This window comes from Trichomonas vaginalis, chromosome V (assembly GCF_026262505.1).
Source record: "Trichomonas vaginalis G3 chromosome V, whole genome shotgun sequence".
Classification (NCBI taxonomy): Eukaryota; Parabasalia; order Trichomonadida; family Trichomonadidae; genus Trichomonas; species Trichomonas vaginalis.
The window spans coordinates 27,849,610-27,867,826 of record NC_067207.1 but is presented as its reverse complement, the minus strand read 5'-3'; the positions used below and the strand labels follow the sequence as shown (position 1 = coordinate 27,867,826).

General features: G+C 32.1%; 9 protein-coding genes across 9 annotated transcripts, besides 1 other annotated feature; 4 read left to right on the top strand and 5 right to left on the bottom strand.

The window, feature by feature from the left end:
* Positions 1-123: 123 nt before the first annotated feature.
* TVAGG3_0415240 (uncharacterized protein) lies at positions 124-495 on the bottom strand (the record flags this gene model as incomplete). The annotated part of the gene is made up of 1 exon (XM_001312441.1): positions 124-495. One exon carries the CDS (start codon positions 493-495, stop codon positions 124-126), a length of 372 nt encoding a protein of 123 aa, XP_001312442.1.
* A 252-nt stretch (positions 496-747) lies between these two features.
* TVAGG3_0415230 (positive regulation of histone acetylation) lies at positions 748-2,101 on the bottom strand (the record flags this gene model as incomplete). The annotated part of the gene is made up of 1 exon (XM_001312440.1): positions 774-2,075. The coding sequence occupies one exon, from the start codon at positions 2,073-2,075 to the stop codon at positions 774-776; it is 1,302 nt and encodes a 433-aa protein (XP_001312441.1).
* A 392-nt stretch (positions 2,102-2,493) lies between these two features.
* Positions 2,494-3,586: a mobile genetic element.
* Positions 3,587-4,665: 1,079 nt separating this feature from the next.
* On the bottom strand, positions 4,666-5,849 carry TVAGG3_0415210 (uncharacterized protein; the record flags this gene model as incomplete). The annotated part of the gene is made up of 1 exon (XM_001312439.1): positions 4,777-5,142. The coding sequence occupies one exon, from the start codon at positions 5,140-5,142 to the stop codon at positions 4,777-4,779; it is 366 nt and encodes a 121-aa protein (XP_001312440.1).
* A 1,177-nt stretch (positions 5,850-7,026) lies between these two features.
* On the top strand, positions 7,027-7,443 carry TVAGG3_0415200 (uncharacterized protein; the record flags this gene model as incomplete). The annotated part of the gene is made up of 1 exon (XM_051233230.1): positions 7,027-7,443. One exon carries the CDS (start codon positions 7,027-7,029, stop codon positions 7,441-7,443), a length of 417 nt encoding a protein of 138 aa, XP_051102960.1.
* A 2,173-nt stretch (positions 7,444-9,616) lies between these two features.
* Positions 9,617-10,425, top strand: TVAGG3_0415190 (phosphatidate phosphatase protein; the record flags this gene model as incomplete). The annotated part of the gene is made up of 1 exon (XM_001312438.1): positions 9,624-10,415. One exon carries the CDS (start codon positions 9,624-9,626, stop codon positions 10,413-10,415), a length of 792 nt encoding a protein of 263 aa, XP_001312439.1.
* Positions 10,426-10,676: 251 nt separating this feature from the next.
* On the bottom strand, positions 10,677-11,760 carry TVAGG3_0415180 (carbohydrate transport; the record flags this gene model as incomplete). The annotated part of the gene is made up of 1 exon (XM_001312437.1): positions 10,747-11,760. One exon carries the CDS (start codon positions 11,758-11,760, stop codon positions 10,747-10,749), a length of 1,014 nt encoding a protein of 337 aa, XP_001312438.1.
* A 363-nt stretch (positions 11,761-12,123) lies between these two features.
* On the top strand, positions 12,124-13,953 carry TVAGG3_0415170 (ankyrin repeat, PH and SEC7 domain containing protein SECG-related family; the record flags this gene model as incomplete). Its single annotated transcript, XM_001312436.1, has 1 exon — positions 12,124-13,953. One exon carries the CDS (start codon positions 12,124-12,126, stop codon positions 13,951-13,953), a length of 1,830 nt encoding a protein of 609 aa, XP_001312437.1.
* A 919-nt stretch (positions 13,954-14,872) lies between these two features.
* Positions 14,873-16,549, bottom strand: TVAGG3_0415160 (coiled-coil domain-containing protein 151 family; the record flags this gene model as incomplete). Its single annotated transcript, XM_001312435.1, has 1 exon — positions 14,963-16,549. The coding sequence occupies one exon, from the start codon at positions 16,547-16,549 to the stop codon at positions 14,963-14,965; it is 1,587 nt and encodes a 528-aa protein (XP_001312436.1).
* A 667-nt stretch (positions 16,550-17,216) lies between these two features.
* TVAGG3_0415150 (temperature-gated cation channel protein) lies at positions 17,217-18,166 on the top strand (the record flags this gene model as incomplete). The annotated part of the gene is made up of 1 exon (XM_001312434.1): positions 17,232-18,110. One exon carries the CDS (start codon positions 17,232-17,234, stop codon positions 18,108-18,110), a length of 879 nt encoding a protein of 292 aa, XP_001312435.1.
* Between the last annotated feature and the right edge of the window lie 51 nt (positions 18,167-18,217).

Genomic DNA, 18,217 nt, shown 5'->3' with positions numbered 1-18,217 from the left:
GTTGTAAAAAAGCGTATTAAAAATCCGGAAATATATTTTAACGAATAATTACAAAACTAACATTTAATCATCATGAAAGATGAACGTATTAATAAACATAACAAAGAATAGTACGAAATTGTATTATTTTGCAGCTGTTGCTCGAATTGATTTTTGAACTGAATAAATAGAGCGTATTTCAACAGTTCCAGCCTCATGCTGTTTAGTAGATGATGTGTTATGTGCATAGATTTCTCCTTTATTTTGTCTAAAACATAAAACTATTACAGACACAATAGTAATTACAATAATTACGCAAATAATTGTTGTACATACTATTAGCCACGTAGAAACTTTATTGCTGTCAGGATTTGGTTGTATTACAATAATTCTTGTTGGAGAAGGTAATGGAGAACCTGAAGGTTCTGGTGTTCTATCTGGGATAACTGGAGGAGGTGTGTCTAAAAGATCAATATTTACTGTGTCAAGCACAGCAAGGGCAAATAAAACAAACATTTTTTTTTATTTGGTAAAAAAAATTCTAACGAATTTGTAAAATTTGAGCTCTTTCTAAGTGTTCGAATTTTCATCACAAATGAACTATATATATTGAATAGATAAGAAATTTTTAATAAAAATTCGAAAATATTCTAAAACCAATGAAATGAAATATGAAATTTAAAATTTTCGTGTATTTTATCAAAAATTTCTAGTATTTTCACTAATGCTAGTGGAAATGCAAGTTAAAAAGCTATTCCTTTTTTTATTTCTAAGAAAACATTTAAAAATAACATTTATTCAAAGATATATCCGTGAGCAATTAAAAACTTGTATATCGGAAGAATAGTTCCTGATATTCCTGATGCCAAACCTGTAGCTTCTTCAACAGAAAGTCCTCCTCTGATTGCGTATTCTCTCAGAAGAAGATCTTTGACTGCAAAGTAAATCTTTGTGTTAATTCCTTCTGAATTACACAATTCCACTTCAGCAGCTGTAAGTAATTCTAATTCTGGTGCAAGATCGCGTTTATTCTTTCTATTGAAGTTATCGATGGATCTGTTCCATGTTTCAACATCTCCATTAGTCATTTTACCTTCATGATGGCAACTTTCGAGCGTATCAAATAGTAATCCTTCTGCAGTTGAATGAACTCCGTATTCTTGCCATTTCTGGCATCGTTCTATCTGATCTGAAAGCTGTAGTAACTCGTGTGTGTCTTGAGCAATGCGTAGAATATCTTCTTTCTTCATATATTGCATAAGAGGTAATAACTTCGAATCTATTTCTTTCTGTTCGCGAGTAGTACCACCAAGAAGGCGTGTTTCGAGATCGTTATCGGATTTCGATGATCCGCGCTGTTCAAGATGATGAACGTCCCAATCTTCGATAACCTTAATTCTTGCATGTCTTTCACGTAATTGAATATTGTATGATTGCAAAAAGTTAATTTTTTCTTCAAATGATTGTTGTGATTCATCCTTAAATTCAATATTTGCAACTAGTTCTTCTGCATCATTATTATATTCACTTTCGAACTCATGACGGTAAGGCATCCATCCGGAATATTCTGCAGGGTTTGTAGCTTCTTTCTTATTCTTCTGACTTAAATGTTTAACATGGCCTTCTGAAGGATAAGATTCTTGAGGTTTTGTATTATATCCTGGAGGTTGAGGAACAATAGCTGGTTCGTGTACAGATGGATCAGGAAATGGACTTGTTTCAGATAAAATATAAGTTTGCATGTAATGAGCCTCAATTTCTGCCGCTGTTCGTGGTTTGAGCCATTCGGCAATTGTTTCCCAATTACCAACACCCAATAAGCGGACGCAATTCAGTAGAATGACTTCATCGTTACTATCCCAATCTGAACGAAAGATGGGCTGCGGACTAGAATCCATGAGCATAAATTGGTGGTAGCATCTGTTTAGGTCTTTTTGATCTGAAGGAGGCTCGCAATCGCACTCAACGGAATAACATTCTAAACATTCTATGGCTGCAATGCAACGAGTGCATCTAACATATCGTTCATTGACGATTTCACGCCCACAAATTGAGCATTTGATTTTTCCTTCCTCATCTTTTTTATTCCTTTTCATTCGTATTGAGAAAAGTGACAAAATTGAATACTTCGCGGGTTTTTTTAGTGTAAAAATTGTTCTTTCTTTATGGGGACAAACTATATTTTCCAAAAAAATTTCAAATCCAAAAATATCACAGTAAAATACTAGGAAATGTGATAGCAAAAAATAAAATTGAAAAAAAATTTGGAAAATATTACATTAACTTTAAGGGTCCGTTGTAAGGCCAAATAAGGCCTATCGTCGTCCCAAAAATATTGCTCAAGATGGTACGGGAAAAAGGTGTATTCGCCCCCCAAAATAGGGGAAGGAAAAGTTTTTTTGGAACTTTGATTATACCAATAATATTCATATTTTATACATATACTATGGTATAAAATTTAGGGTCATATCTTTATTATTTACTGACCAAATAAAAATTTATATGTACGTTAAGGGTCCACTGTAAGGCCAAATAAGGTCTATCGTCGTCCCAAAAATATTGCTCAAGATGGTGTTTTACTAAGGCCCAAAACTTAAAAAAACACAAAAAAATTAACTTTACTCTTTTGAGATCCTTATCAGATGTGCAACAATTTGATGCAGTATTGCAATTCGAATCCGATTTTTTAATGTAGATGTACTCTAACATTCTTGAAAAAATGCAAAATGATATTAATTAAGCTTTTCATTTCTGTATCATACACGAAACAAAATCATTCATTATACTAAAATTTATCAAAGTTTGAATAATGAAAAAAATAATATCTAAATTTTTACATTGAGTCGTCTATTGATATGGTCAATATTAAATCGTTTAAAAATGGGCATTAGCCAGAATAATACCCACTAAAATACACATTTTTAAAAATTTTATCAATTTGTTTTGGTATATCTTTATGATAATGAATAAAATGCTTATCTTTCATAAGTCAATACATAATTTATGCTGAAACACAAAAAATAACACGAAAATTTTTGGCCAACATTTCAAAACTAAGGATAATGCTTTGAATATATAAACAATAATACTTTGTCTAGAGAATTAAATTTGTGCTATCCAATTGTCAATTCTTTGAATTTTTTATAAAATGCACGATATTCCGGCATTAGCCTCAATAAATATAAACTACATGCATCACAATATTAGGATGTAATGGCATTAAAGCGAATTTCCTAATTTCTTCTCAATTAAATTCCTAGAAAAACTTAGGAATTAATGATTGGAAATAGGTCAAAAAAATTCCTAATATAAAATTTATACTTAAATTAAAATCAAAATTCGAAAATATCTATTTTTCAAAACACGCATCCAGAAGCGAAAAAATTCGAAAAAATCATTTTCTTATAATACTCGCTGATTTTGCAATTTTTATGTGATTTGAAGTGATAGAATATATTATCATCTTACTAAAACATATACTTCATTGTTACATTCACAAAATATTAATCAGAACACTAGGAAAAGTGGATTTTCGAAAAAAGACGATAACGATTAATTGCAAATCGCCTCTCAATTTTGAGAGACTTTCAATTTTTACAGTGGACCCTTAAAATAATTATTAAAAACTTATTAAAAAGCTAGTTTAAAAGAATTTTAAATCGCTAACAATATTCTATTTTAGCTAAATATTTCAATTTTTACATTAATTATATGATAAATCATTAAGAAAATTTTCAAATTACCCTCAATTTTTGTTTTATATCCATGACAAACTAACACAATCCTATTTATGTGATTGCCAATCTGTTCCCAAAATATATCAGCATGAATATATATATATTGATATTATTTGCAATTTCATCATTAAATAGTACTTTTTTTCTATTTTTAATTTAGAAATAGTATAGTTATATGATAGCGACACAGGATTTTAATTAAAAAATATATGTTATCGACCATCACACTCAAATTGAATTTCAAAAATTTTAGAATTTTTCAATTTCAATATTGAAAATATATTTCTTATATCATAGCGATTCATGTTATAATAATATGGAGAAAAATATTGTTTTAAATCTAAAATTTAAAATGAATGATTGGGCATTACATTAATCCAATTTATTGTTTATTAGTTAATCTAGTGGAAACAATTAATATTTTGGAGAAACAAAAATTTGAAATTTGAAATTTTGAAAAAAATGCATGAATCGGTAATTAAACATTGATTTATTAATTTATTAGCCATGCTTTTGATGTTGGTCTTATTCTTAAGCCGATTTAAAGAATTAATTTTTCCAAATCGTGTTTGACATTAACACATATAGATATATCAGGAAAAAAGGTATCACTTATCAAGTTATTGGTTTTTATGTATCTCCTAACTTTGCCTCGTTCTGAATACAATTCTAGTTAACGAATTTTAAATAACTATATGAAGAATACATCATTTTGGTTTTATTATTATTAAAATGATATATATTAGCTATGTATATGCTTGTAAGAATATTATTCCGTGAATTGGAAACACAAAAAATAAATTTAGACAGAAAATGCATATCTTTAAAAAATAATATGAAATTTAGCTTTGATATTATTATCCGATAAAATATGCATGATAATTACTCCGCAAATAAAATTTAGGAAGCAAGTTGTGACGGTTTGGGCTGTTTTCAATGGCCCACAAGGAAGGAAGTATCGTTTTATCAGGCAACAAGAGGTCTTGAAATGAGTAAAGGACTGATCACCCTTGAAAGGTTCAAACTTGCTTGCGCGCCGCAGTCTTAAAAATGATATGTTTCACTTCTGGTCGAAAATTTCAACCTCTATGACAGTTGTTGGATGAACAATTGTGTAGCGGGATGAAATCTGAGTGCGGCCTGGGGCTGCAGCATCAATCTTCCCGGCATCTTTACCGCAATCATCTCTTAGATTGCACACAAAGTTGCGAACGAGCAGTTTTCTATGCGGTAAAGATGCAGGAAAGAGAGAGTCGATGTGAGGTTCTTTTCGAGGGCTCCTCGAATGAGACACTGTTCCGCATTCATAACTTGAACGCGGAAGTTTGACCGACAAGAGTGTATTGTGCACTCCTGTCGGTCGCAGTGTCTCATCCTGGGAGACATTGCCTCTGCATGTCTCCCAGAATGGAACAATGTTCCGCATTCATAACTTGAACGCGGAAGTTTGACCGACAAGAGTGTATTGTGCACTCCTGTCGGTCGCAGTGTCTCATCCTGGGAGACATTGCCTCTGCATGTCTCCCAGAATGGAACAATGTTCCGCATTCATAACTTGAACGCGGAAGTTTGACCGACAAGAGTGTATTGTGCACTCCTGTCGGTCGCAGTGTCTCATCCTGGGAGACATTGCCTCTGCATGTCTCCCAGAATGGAACAATGTTCCGCATTCATAACTTGAACGCGGAAGTTTGACCGACAAGAGTGTATTGTGCACTCCTGTCGGTCGCAGTGTCTCATCCTGGGAGACATTGCCTCTGCATGTCTCCCAGAATGGAACAATGTTCCGCATTCATAACTTGAACGCGGAAGTTTGACCGACAAGAGTGTATTGTGCACTCCTGTCGGTCGCAGTGTCTCATCCTGGGAGACATTGCCTCTGCATGTCTCCCAGAATGGAACAATGTTCCGCATTCATAACTTGAACGCGGAAGTTTGACCGACAAGAGTGTATTGTGCACTCCTGTCGGTCGCAGTGTCTCATCCTGGGAGACATTGCCTCTGCATGTCTCCCAGAATGGAACAATGTTCCGCATTCATAACTTGAACGCGGAAGTTTGACCGACAAGAGTGCATTATCCAATCTTTTTTGTCATATACCTCAACCCACAAAGACAAAACCTTACATAAAATAGGTAAACTTTGGTTTTCACTTAATAATGTTTATTTTTAATTTTTTGTTCTTTATATAACTTTTTTTCTACTAAACTATTTTACAGACTCTACTGAGCTATCCTCACATATATACCTGTGACAATAACACATATATACTCCCTTCATATTCTGATCTCATGACATATTACAGCACAAACTATAATTATACAACATACCTCATAAAGTCTGATTTTACCCCTATCTAATAGCGTTCAAAACCTATTTTCCCCGCGTAATCTGATTCTTCTGGCTCTGCTGATTCGATTTCTGCTGTCAGATCGTGAAAATATGCATCACACAATGAGATAAACACAAAATACACAACTTAATATTTTCCTTAAAATTGTCAATTCCTCGATCTTGACATATTTATTATTTCCTCCGTTTTCCCTCACAAATATATTTAATTTTCTGAATAAGACGTATAATAAAATGAATATCTTAAAAACTAAAATACAAAATTAATGTTGGGTAATGACTAGAATATAGTATGCACTTTTGAATTCATACATTTTTTGAAAAATTGTATTTTCAAAAAAAAGATGTTGTTTCAGTATGAACTTGAAGAGAAATTTAAGGAAAATATTAAGTTGTGTATTTTGTGTTTATCTCATTGTGTGATGCATATTTTCACGATCTGACAGCAGAAATCGAATCAGCAGAGCCAGAAGAATCAGAGTTACGGGGGAAATAGGTTTTGAACGCTTAGATAGGGGTAAAATCAGACTTTATGAGGTATGTTGTAATAATTATAGTTTGTGCTGTAATATGTCATGAGATCAGAATATGAAGGGAGTTATATATGTGTTATTGTCACAGGATATATGTGAGGATAGCTCAGTAGAGTCTGTAAAATAGTTTAGTAGAAGAAAAAGTTATATAAAGAACAAAAAATTAAAAATAAAACATTATTAAGTGAAAAACCAAAGTTTACCTATTTTATGTAAGGTTTTGTCTTTTGGGTGAGGTATATGACAAAAAAAGATGGATAATGCACTCTTGTCGGTCAAACTTCCGCGTTGCAAGTTAAGTGAATGCGGAACATTGTTCCATTCTGGGAGACATGCAGAGGCAATGTCTCCCAGGATGAGACACTGCGACCGACAGGAGTGCACAATACACTCTTGTCGGTCAAACTTCCGCGTTCAAGTTATGAATGCGGAACATTGTTCCATTCTGGGAGACATGCAGAGGCAATGTCTCCCAGGATGAGACACTGCGACGACAGGAGTGCACAATACACTCTTGTCGGTCAAACTTCCGCGTTCAAGTTATGAATGCGGAACATTGTCCATTCTGGGAGACATGCAGAGGCAATGTCTCCCAGGATGAGACACTGCGACCGACAGGAGTGCACAATACACTCTTGTCGGTCAAACTTCCGCGTTCAAGTTATGAATGCGAACATTGTTCCATTCTGGGAGACATGCAGAGGCAATGTTCCCAGGATGAGACACTGCGACGACAGGAGTGCACAATACACTCTTGTCGGTCAAACTTCCGCGTTCAAGTTATGAATGCGGAACATTGTTCCATTCTGGGAGACATGCAGAGGCAATGTCTCCCAGGATGAGACACTGCGACCGACAGGAGTGCACAATACACTCTTGTCGGTCAAATTCCGCGTTCAAGTTATGAATGCGGAACATGTTCCATTCTGGGAGACATGCAGAGGCAATGTCTCCCAGGATGAGACACTGCGACCGACAGGAGTGCACAATACACTCTTGTCGGTCAAACTTCCGCGTTCAAGTTATGAATGCGGAACATTGTTCCATTCTGGGAGACATGCAGAGGCAATGTCTCCCAGGATGAGACACTGCGACCGACAGGAGTGCACAATACACTCTTGTCGGTCAAACTTCCGCGTTCAAGTTATGAATGCGGAACATTGTTCCATTCTGGGAGACATGCAGAGGCAATGTCTCCAGAAATGATACCGTCATACCAACACCAATTTATTCCTTCTTTCCATTGTCATACAATTCAATATTTTTATCAATCTTAATCAACTTTTTTTATTCTTCTTTAATTCAATTTATCTTTCTCCTAGAATATCTATTCCTTTAACAGACATAAAATCACTAATCGAGCTTTTTCAATACTCAAAATTTCATATAAATCTTTGTTATTTTTTCTCTCATCACTTATTTTATTAAATATACATATTTCCTCTCACATATCCCTCTTCATATATATTGGATTTCAACACTCATCTATTAGAACAATATATTTTCGCTTAATCTCATATTATTCATTAACAATCTTTCATCTTCTTATTTCTAGTTAACCTACCAATATATATATAGAATATATGCCCAATTACATATTCAGATACATTAAATTCAAGAAATTCTTCTAATATTATTCTCCTATTCATAATAAAATCATATTTAGTCTCACATCACAATTCTATCAGTTCTCCAATATCATATCATATTGGTAACATCACATATATCTCTTATAATATCACTTAAATTTGTATTTTTTTATTAATTATATTTAATTAGTTCTACATTCTATTATTATAGAGGTTTGACAAACTCATCAATAGTTAAAATCAAAATCTATTCAGAACTTTGAATCTAATGAAAATTACATTTCGATATCTTTTTGCAAGCTTAATTTTTTGTATTATCTTAAAATACATTTAGTAATGTTATGTACGTATTGAATTCAAATTATAGCGCAGTAACATGCAACTCATCTTGAGATTCACATTTCATTTTCACAATTATTGCATATATACATCAATAACATATTGTACTCATATATCTACACGACTCTAAACTCAATGACATCAAATAATGCTTGTAATATTTAAAATAATTTTTGCATTTTTGATTCTCAGCTTAACTTCTATAAATGTCACCAAAACATTTCATTCCTACCAAGAAATAATATATTAGTAATTAAGCGTTTATTACCATTGTTACTCACATCATATTAATTCATTTTTGTAATTTTTTAAATAAATGACTGGAATCATAAACCCTATGTACCCATATCAACATGTTAAAATTTCAAAGTCTGAAACTTAGTATACATTGAGTTTCATGAAATCAGATAATCTCGTAGATTTCTTAAATATTATATATTGCTGGCCAATAATGATGCAGCATGATTCTCCATCATATCAGCATTCTAAACATATCTTTATTTTGTCAATTGGCATAAATTAAGGGTGCTTTTCAGGCGATAAATGGTATTTTAGATACCTGGGGAGGGGGTCATGAAAAAGTTGCAAAAGTCAAAAATTGAGGGTATTTTAATTGATAGAAAGATGAAGTTAGTTATATGTTAGAATAATCAAAATTTTGTTTGCATACGTTATGGCCATCAATCTATAACCCTTTTAAAGTTAATTTCGAGTTGAAAAAATCGACAATGGGTTTTTAAACTGTTATAAATCTGCACTCGCATTACTCTTCTATTACCGTTTTTTACTCTAAGAGAAAGCTATTATCGCAAATCATTTCATTGTCTTATTCAAAACTTATCAAAAACTTGGAATCAATGATCCAATAAATCCCAATTTCCATACTTAACAAAATCCACGATATTTTAGCATTTATATTGAGTCACGTATTGACCAAATTTGAAAGCACGTTACGAGTTTATTTTTTTACGAAGTGAAATCCAATAAAATGTGCACATATCATCTCATACAATAAGATATTCGACTTAATTAATCCGACAAAAATACTATTGAATTATGTCACTTTTAAGCACGTTGAATTTTTGATCTTAATTATGCAGAAATCATGGTATACATACTATGATATTCCTCATCTCATACTAGCAGTTGTTACTTTACTTATGGCACTTGGTACAAGTTTTATGAAACCAGATCCGCTATTTATTCCAAATAACGATTCTAATTCTCAATTTCCCCATCTCGGAAAGAACACAGTACCAACATGGTTTGCAATAGTATTAGTTGTTGTTATTGGTTTAGTTACTTTTATCGGTTTTTATATCTTTACACTTAAATTCCCAGATCATATTCGCAAATTTAATATATTTAGCGCAATATTTAACTTTTTTGCCGTCTTAGGTATCAGTACAACAATAGTTAACATTCTTAAGAATTTTGTTGGAAGAGCTCGTCCCGACATGTATTCTTTATGCGGAAATTTTGTCGGAGAAGAATATTCTTCATGCACTGCAGATGTCTCGCGTAAAGTATTTGATGATAACTATCGTTCATGGCCTTCTGGTCATTCTGCTGCTGCTCTTTCAGGTTTTATGTTCCTTGCGCTATTCGTACAGCGCGTCATGAAATTTTCCAAATCTCTAGGAACGTTTTTTGCGGCTCTCTATATTCTACTTGCGTTATATATAGGTGCAACAAGAATTAGAGATTTCAAACATCATCCAGACGATGTACTCGCAGGATTCTTCTGCGGATATATTATAAGCAGACTTGTATGGGAACAATGCAGAAAGAGTTTATTTAAAAATATTGATAATAAAGTCGAAGCTGAGCGCGAGCCTGATAATGAAGATGATCAAGCTTTAAATAATCAAGAGCCAAAGCCTTGAATTGTATATGTTTTTGTTAATAAACCTTTACTATTGATTATAAGATTTATCAACTTTTGTAAAATTCACAAAATATTATTTTAAAATTGAAATTCCGAGCCAATATCACATTAATGTGACATTTATGTTTTCCAAAAACATAAAATGAATTAGGAAATTGTCTCATCTCTGGGAAAATTAACATGATTTTGTAAGGTATCTCTCATATTCTAACAGTACTTCAATTCCAGTAGAAAGAAATGCTGAATATATCATTTTAAATTTCAATTCATAATTTTTACATTAAAGGATCTAAAAAACTACACTTATTTCATAAAACCTTACAAAAGCATTACTGTTTATTCTCGGTTTCTGATTTGATGTCATCCAAAAATCCTTTTTGTTCTTCGTCTTTCTTTCGGTCTTCTAAGAATCCCTTCTGCTCTTCTGGTGGTGGTGGAGGCTTATTTAAGTGCTGGAATATTGAATAAAGAATAATTCCAACCATTGATATTGCAATACCAAGCAAAGTCTTATAAAACTGCGCCCTTTCGACTTTCTGCTCAGGAGGGAATAGAACAATTCCGAAAATAAGAATTAAAATTGTTTTCAAATGTCCTACAACCTGATACGTAATTGGTGAAGTTTTTCCGACCAAAGCGAAGAAAGAAACGTTAACTCCAACAGCTAATAAGCAGCTAACAATAATAGTAATTATTTCATTTCGAGTAAATTTGTGTTCGAGAATCGTATTTATTCCGAAAAATTCTGTACTGACAGCTGAGATAGAACTAAGCACAAATTGTGGAAGAGCAGTAGCATGCTGACATGCTGGACCTGATATACCATAATTCTTCTGTTCTAAATTACTTTTAGCTTGGAAACCAGTTGTGGCTATAATGGCAAGGACAGCAAATATTGTGCCCGTTGTATTAGCTTCTACATCATTTACTGAGTAAAGATAAACACCTATTAACAGGATTGTAAGCGAAAATAATGTGTTTAATGGAGTTGTCTTTTTGAGCGCAATATAATTGAAAATAACTAACGCAGGGATTGTGCACATTTTGGATAGTTGATAGAAACCGACTGAGTTAGTAGCGAGATTTAAATTCATGAATACAACGGAACCAACGCCCCAGAGAGCCAACAGCCATCTTCTAGTAATAGGAAAATCTTTAGCACTTTCAATTATATTAAGTTTTTGCATAATTGTTAAAATAATATAAGTACATAAGAAATGAATCGATGTTAATGTACCCATGTATGTGAAATGATATAATCTTGTAAGGCTTTTGTTGACTGTGATGATAGCTGTTGAGAATACAATGCTTGAAATCAACCAAGCTAATACGCTCAATTCCATCTTTAATAATAATGTATTATTTTACGTGAAATTATACATTCATTTCATCATATTATTCAATAATGGACTCATTCTCCATATCTCTTCAAAATCTTCTATGAATTCTTTATCAACTTTGTATTGAAAGGCCATTAATAGTAGAAATTCAATATAATCATTATGTGTGTACTAAATTTGATAAAACTATGCTCTTAACTTCTAAATATTAAATTATCTTATCGTTTTAGACTTTTTTTATTGCCGTTGAGTTATTGTACACATATGATGTTTGTCAATATCTAGATCAAAAGTTAGCTTTAGACCCGATTTTTCTTTTAACTGGCAGGATTTTCAATTCAAAAAGTGAAAAAAAGTTTTTTTTTAATGTCCGATCAAGACCTTCTTCCAAATAAATATAGTGAATTGAGAAGTATCCACAGACACTATATCGATTGCTATATTGCATTGTATCAGTTAAAAACTAAAGACGAGAAAGAATTAAACACTTTTTACACAATGATCAAATCAGATTTAATTCATTCAAATAAATGTCATCCTTATGATGTTGTAAAAGATATTTTAAATATCATTCCGTTTAACAACCGCTATACAAAGTCATACTTGAAACTTGCGAAAGATTTATCTGATGATTATCAAGTAACAGAAGTCAGAGATATTCCAACTATTTCTAACTACTTGTTTTATAAAGAATATGGAATTATTTTAGACAAAAATTCAGATTTCAAAAAAATTACATCAGAGAATTTGGAGTTTCATACAAAAGACACAATTTACAGAGCAATTATGGATAATAACCTAGAAAGCTTCATCTCATTCACTGAAAGAAATGGATTTGATAAATTTCAAAAGTTTGAAAGCAGTTTATATCCTTATGATTACTTGAATTATGATGGGTATTCATTACTTGAATTATGCTGTTATCACGGAGCAGTTGATTGTTTCAAGTTTTTAAGAACGAAATTTAACTCAAAAATAACTCAAAAATGTTTGCAATTCTCATTTTTAGGAGGAAATCCAGAGATCATGAGTGAATGTTTGAAATATCGAAAACCAGATGAAAAATGCATGGAATATGCAATTATTTCGCACAACATTGATTTTGTTACATTCTTGATGAATGAATACAATATAAATATCAATTTAGATTATTGCAGACTTCACAAAAATCTTGATTCGTTTTTAGTTTATTTCGATCAAACTAATGCTGTTGACAAATGCTTTATTAATTCTATAATGTTCTGTATTCCATCACTTTGCAAATATTTCCTTTCAAATGGTGCAAATATCAACGAAAAAGATAAAGATGGATACAGTGCTCTTTATATTGTGACACTTTATAATTATAAAGAAATGATCGAACTTCTTATATCACATGGTATAAATATCAATGAAAAAGATAAAAATGGATACACCGCTCTTCATTTTGCAGCAAGAAAATATAATCGTAAAGAAATGATCGAAATTCTTCTTTCACACGGTGCAAATATCAATGAAAAAGATACAGATGGAAACACCGCTCTTCATATTGCGACATTTTATAATTATAAAGAAACAGTTGAACTTCTTCTTTCACATGGTGCAAATATCAATGAAAAAAATAATATTGGCAAAACCGCTCTTCATTATGCATCAAAAAATAATTATAAAGAAATGACTGAACTTCTTCTTTCACATGGCGCAAATATCAATGAAAAAGATAAAGATGGAAAAACCGCTCTTCATATTGCAGCACGCAATAATAATAAAGATATAGTTAAACTTCATATTTCATATAGTGTAAATATCAATGAAAAAGATAAAGACGGATACACTGTTTTTCATATTGCTGTACTTAATAATTTTAAAGAAACAACTGACCTTCTTCTTTCACATGGTGCAAATATTAATGAAAAAAATAACATTGGTAGAACTGCTCTTCATTTCGCAGCAAGAAAAAATAATCGTAAAGAAATGACTGAACTTCTTCTTTCACATGGCGCAAATATCAATGAAAAAGATAAAGATGGAAAAACCGCTCTTCATATTGCAGCACGCAATAATAATAAAGATATAGTTAAACTTCATATTTCATATAGTGTAAATATAAATGAAAAAGATAATTACGGACAAACCGCTCTTCATATTGCAGCATGGAATGGTTGTAAAGAAATCGCAGAACTTCTTATTTCACATGGTATAAATATCAATGAATAAGATAAAGATGGAGAAACAGCTCTTCATATTACAGCACGCAATAATAATAAAGATATAGTTAAACTTCTTATTTCATATACTGTAAATATAAATGAAAAAGATAATTACGGACAAACCGCTCTTCATATTGCAGCATGGAATGGTTGTAAAGAAATCGCAGAACTTCTTATTTCACATGGTATAAATATCAATGAATAAGATAAAGATGGAGAAACAGCTCTTCATATTACAGCACGCAATAATAATAAAGATATAGTTAAACTTCTTATTTCATATACTGTAAATATAAATGAAAAAGATAATCACGGACAAACCGCTCTTCATCGTGCAGCAGAATATAATTATAAAGAAATCGCAGAACTTCTTATTTCACATGGTATAAATATCAATGAAAAAGATAAAGATGGAAAAACCGCTCTTCATTGTGCAGCAAGAAAATATGATGGTTATAAAACAGTCAAATGTCTTATTTCACATGGCGCAAATATCAATGAAAAAGATAAAGATGGAAAAACCGCTCTTCATATTGCAAGAGAACATGATTATGAAACGGTCGAAATTCTGCATGATGCCACATACTGAGTTTAAAATATGTGTGCTATAAAAACTCAATATATAAATTAAAATCGAATAAATAATATATCAATATAGAATCATTTTCACAAGAAAAGAAGAATTCGTCTAAAGACCGAAATTTTATATATTTACTTGCATAAGCAAGATAAGTTTAATGTATTAAGCATGCCTTCACCATGCCAGATTTAAAACTTTTGATATACTTAAATTTACGCCTGTTACCCTATGAGTGTCATTGAAAATTAACCTTAAACATGTGAATTGAAGCCATGTCGTAGGGGCGTAAGTTCACCCTTAATCTTCTACTTTCAGTGAGAGATAGTGAAAAAAAAGGTCGACAATTTATTAATCGAAACTTTAATGAAAGAAATAAATCAAATAAAATAAATAAGATATTCAAAATAAAAATAATCCGGAAGAAGTTATGGAATTCTTACATCTTCTTCTTTTTAGCTGCAATTTCAGCTGCCTTCTGTTGAGCAATTCTTTGAGCCATTGCCTTTGTTGCATTTCTATCAATAACTCTGCTAACAAATTCGCCTTTGTCGCCCTTTTGTCTTTGCTGTTTGAGAACTTCGCCAAGCTTTGGCTTAATGATTCTCTTGGATGACTCGGTTTCTCTGATATCGAAGTTATTTTCAGCAGCAAATTTAGATGCGACAACTTGTGCGTTGCAAATCTGCATGAAATCGTAGTCTTCATCATCTAACTTCGACTTGATGAGAGTTATCTGGTTCTTGATCCAATCCAATACTTCTGTTGGAGAATTTGTATTAATTGGTTCTTTTTGAACAAGTTGCATCTCATCTGCAAGGTGGTAGATGCCAGAAACAACAGATTCTTTAAATTGGATGCTTGCAAGTTTCTCCTTTTCTGCTTCTTGTAATTTTTCATTTTCTGTCAAAAGAATCTTTTTGGCTTCTGAAAGAAGTCTGTTACCACCAACACCTTTATGAGATGTGTATTCAGCTTCATCTATTGCTGAACGTTTCTGAGCTGCTTCTTTGGCTAATTGTTCATTTACTGCTTTGAGATCTTCAATTTGCTTGGTTAATGTAGCAGTTGTATTACGTCTTTCCTCGAAGAACTTAAGGATGGCCTCTGGATCTCCTGTTCCGAAGTATTCTACGATTTCTTCGTATTTCGATGAAACAGTTCTAAACTTCTCATCTTTCTTATCTTTCTGAGCGCGATTATTACGATTCCTGACAACAGATGCTGTTGAGTTCAATGACTGTTGTGGTTTAGCTTGTCTTGCATCGTTTGCATCTTCCATTAACGGCTGATGCAAATTGGCTTGGTATTGAGTTGTTTTTGTTTTTAGCATTTGCTCACGTTTCTCACGAGCAGCAGCAGTCTTTGCTTGTAAGTTGTTGTATTCTAAACGAGCTGCGTTCATTGAATGAACAGAATCACGAGCTATGAGCTCGAGGTCGGCAAGATCGCGTTTCTTTTGATCGATTTCTTTCTTTTGTGCTTCGATAAGTCTGTTCCATTGCATTTTTTGACGATTAAATTGATAAATAATTGCGTCGTAAATCTTAAGAAGATGCTTTGTTTCTTGGTTCTTTATCTCTGCATTGTCAAGTTTGTTTTTGAGCAAAGCAATCCTTTCGGAAGAAGAATCTGCTTGTGGAGTGGCGCCTTCAAGATTTTGAAGCTGAATTTGCAATTCTGTCTGCCTCTTAACGGCTTCTTGCTTTTTGTGTCTGTAATTATCGATTTGTTTTTTAAGTAAGTTAACTGCATGTGTTGAATGCTTAATATCAGCGTGCAAATCAATAGATCCTGTACGCTTTTGCTTTTCTTTTGTAAGCTGAGCAAGGGATGACCTTAATTGCGTGTGTTCTTTTCTTAAATCGGAAAGAACTTGTTCGTTATTTTCCAAACGCTGAACAATTGAGTTGTAAAAGTCACGATCTGTACCTTTGAGATCTCTGCCTTTCTCCTTTATGGAAGCAAGATCAGCTTCAAATGTCTCGGCAACATTGGATTTGTCTTCTTCCTGCTTATTCATCATTGATTTATTTTCAAAAAAACGAATTTTACAAATTTGAAAAAAAAAGTTTTACGTTACAAAATGGCTTACAAAGACTAACGCAATAATAACGTATTAGCGACCAAATACAATGCAGATTAACAAATAATCATGAAACATTGCTATATTTCCTACTCTTTCCACTGTCAGAAAAAAACTTTGAAATGATGGATTTTGATCAATATTTATTATGCCATTAAAATCAAAGATTAATATCTTTAGTTTACAATTTATTCAAATAGTTATTTATTTTTTAAAAGGAGCTAAATTAATTTCTTCTATTTTTTAAATTAATGACTTAAAAGCATAGCTCTTATATTATGTATTTAATACTATTTTTATTGAAATTAACTTCGTTGAATGACTCCAATTCTAATATTTTATATGCGTTCATTTTATTTGATGCTGAAAATTACATGAACTCAGAGTTTTGAGAGCATATATAGATTTGACATGTATAACGCATTTCTCATCTGTTCTTCTGCATTGATATTCATGATTTTTCTGCTGGAATGAGGATCGTTTTGATTTTTATATATAATTAATTTATATAAACTCTTCAAAACCAAATACTATGAACTAATAAGCTATTTTAAGAGCTCTAATGATTGAGTTGAGTCGCAATTCACTATTTTATTTTTGTCACCTTTTCGTAATAATATAAATGTCAAACGACCTTGAACACTTGTCTAAAGTTGTTGAAAGCTGGTGCATGGATGACGAGTTCCTCCGTATGAGGAGTAAAACAGATATCATCAATCTCCTTGATTTGTGCAATTTAAATAAGAAAGAATTCTTCGAAATTTTTAATCGATTACATAAAATTTTCGCGGCCAATGAACTCTTTGAAATCATGCAGCACACTAAAGTTAACTTTGTCAGCAATATTGACAATGCTATCGAAGTTTTAGACTTCTTTGTTAGAAAATTAGATGTAAAATTGCTTTCAGATGTTTCTTACACGATCAAAGAGGGGATGAAAGCAAGAAGTGTCTTAACAACAGACGAAAATATCAAAAATCTCAAAAAATGCAGTAAGAAAACAGAAGATTTTCCAAAGATTTATGAAATTCTTTCTAAAGCAGCAGAAGAAGGTGATGAGTTAACAATTAAGACAGCGGTTGATGAAAAATATACAGAAATTCACAGTAATTTCACTTTTGATCATGAATTAATTCTTCAAGCTGCTTTTGAAGGAAATGTAGCTCTAGTTAAGAAATTACAGAAATTTTACGCTGATATAAGGACAAGGGATAACAGTGAAAAGACAGTTCTTCACTTATTCTGTATCAGTGGAAATGTTAAAGGAGTTAAGTTCGCATTAAAGTTCATTGACGTAAACGCAAAAGATTCTTCAGGTAACACACCATTACATCTTGCTGCTCAGTCGAATAGAGCTGATGTTTGCGAATGTCTTCTAAAAATTTCGAAAATTGATAAAAATATAAAGAATAGCGCAAACAAAACACCTCTAAGAGAAGCAATGCTCTACAATTGCAAGGATGCAGTCGAAGTTCTTAAAAAATATGAATGCACAATTTAAATTTATCTATATTTTTAAATAAAATATTAATATGATAGAGATTCACATCTTTTTTTCAACACAAATGGTATTAAGCAACGCGAATATGAAGAAACACTTTTCCCGCT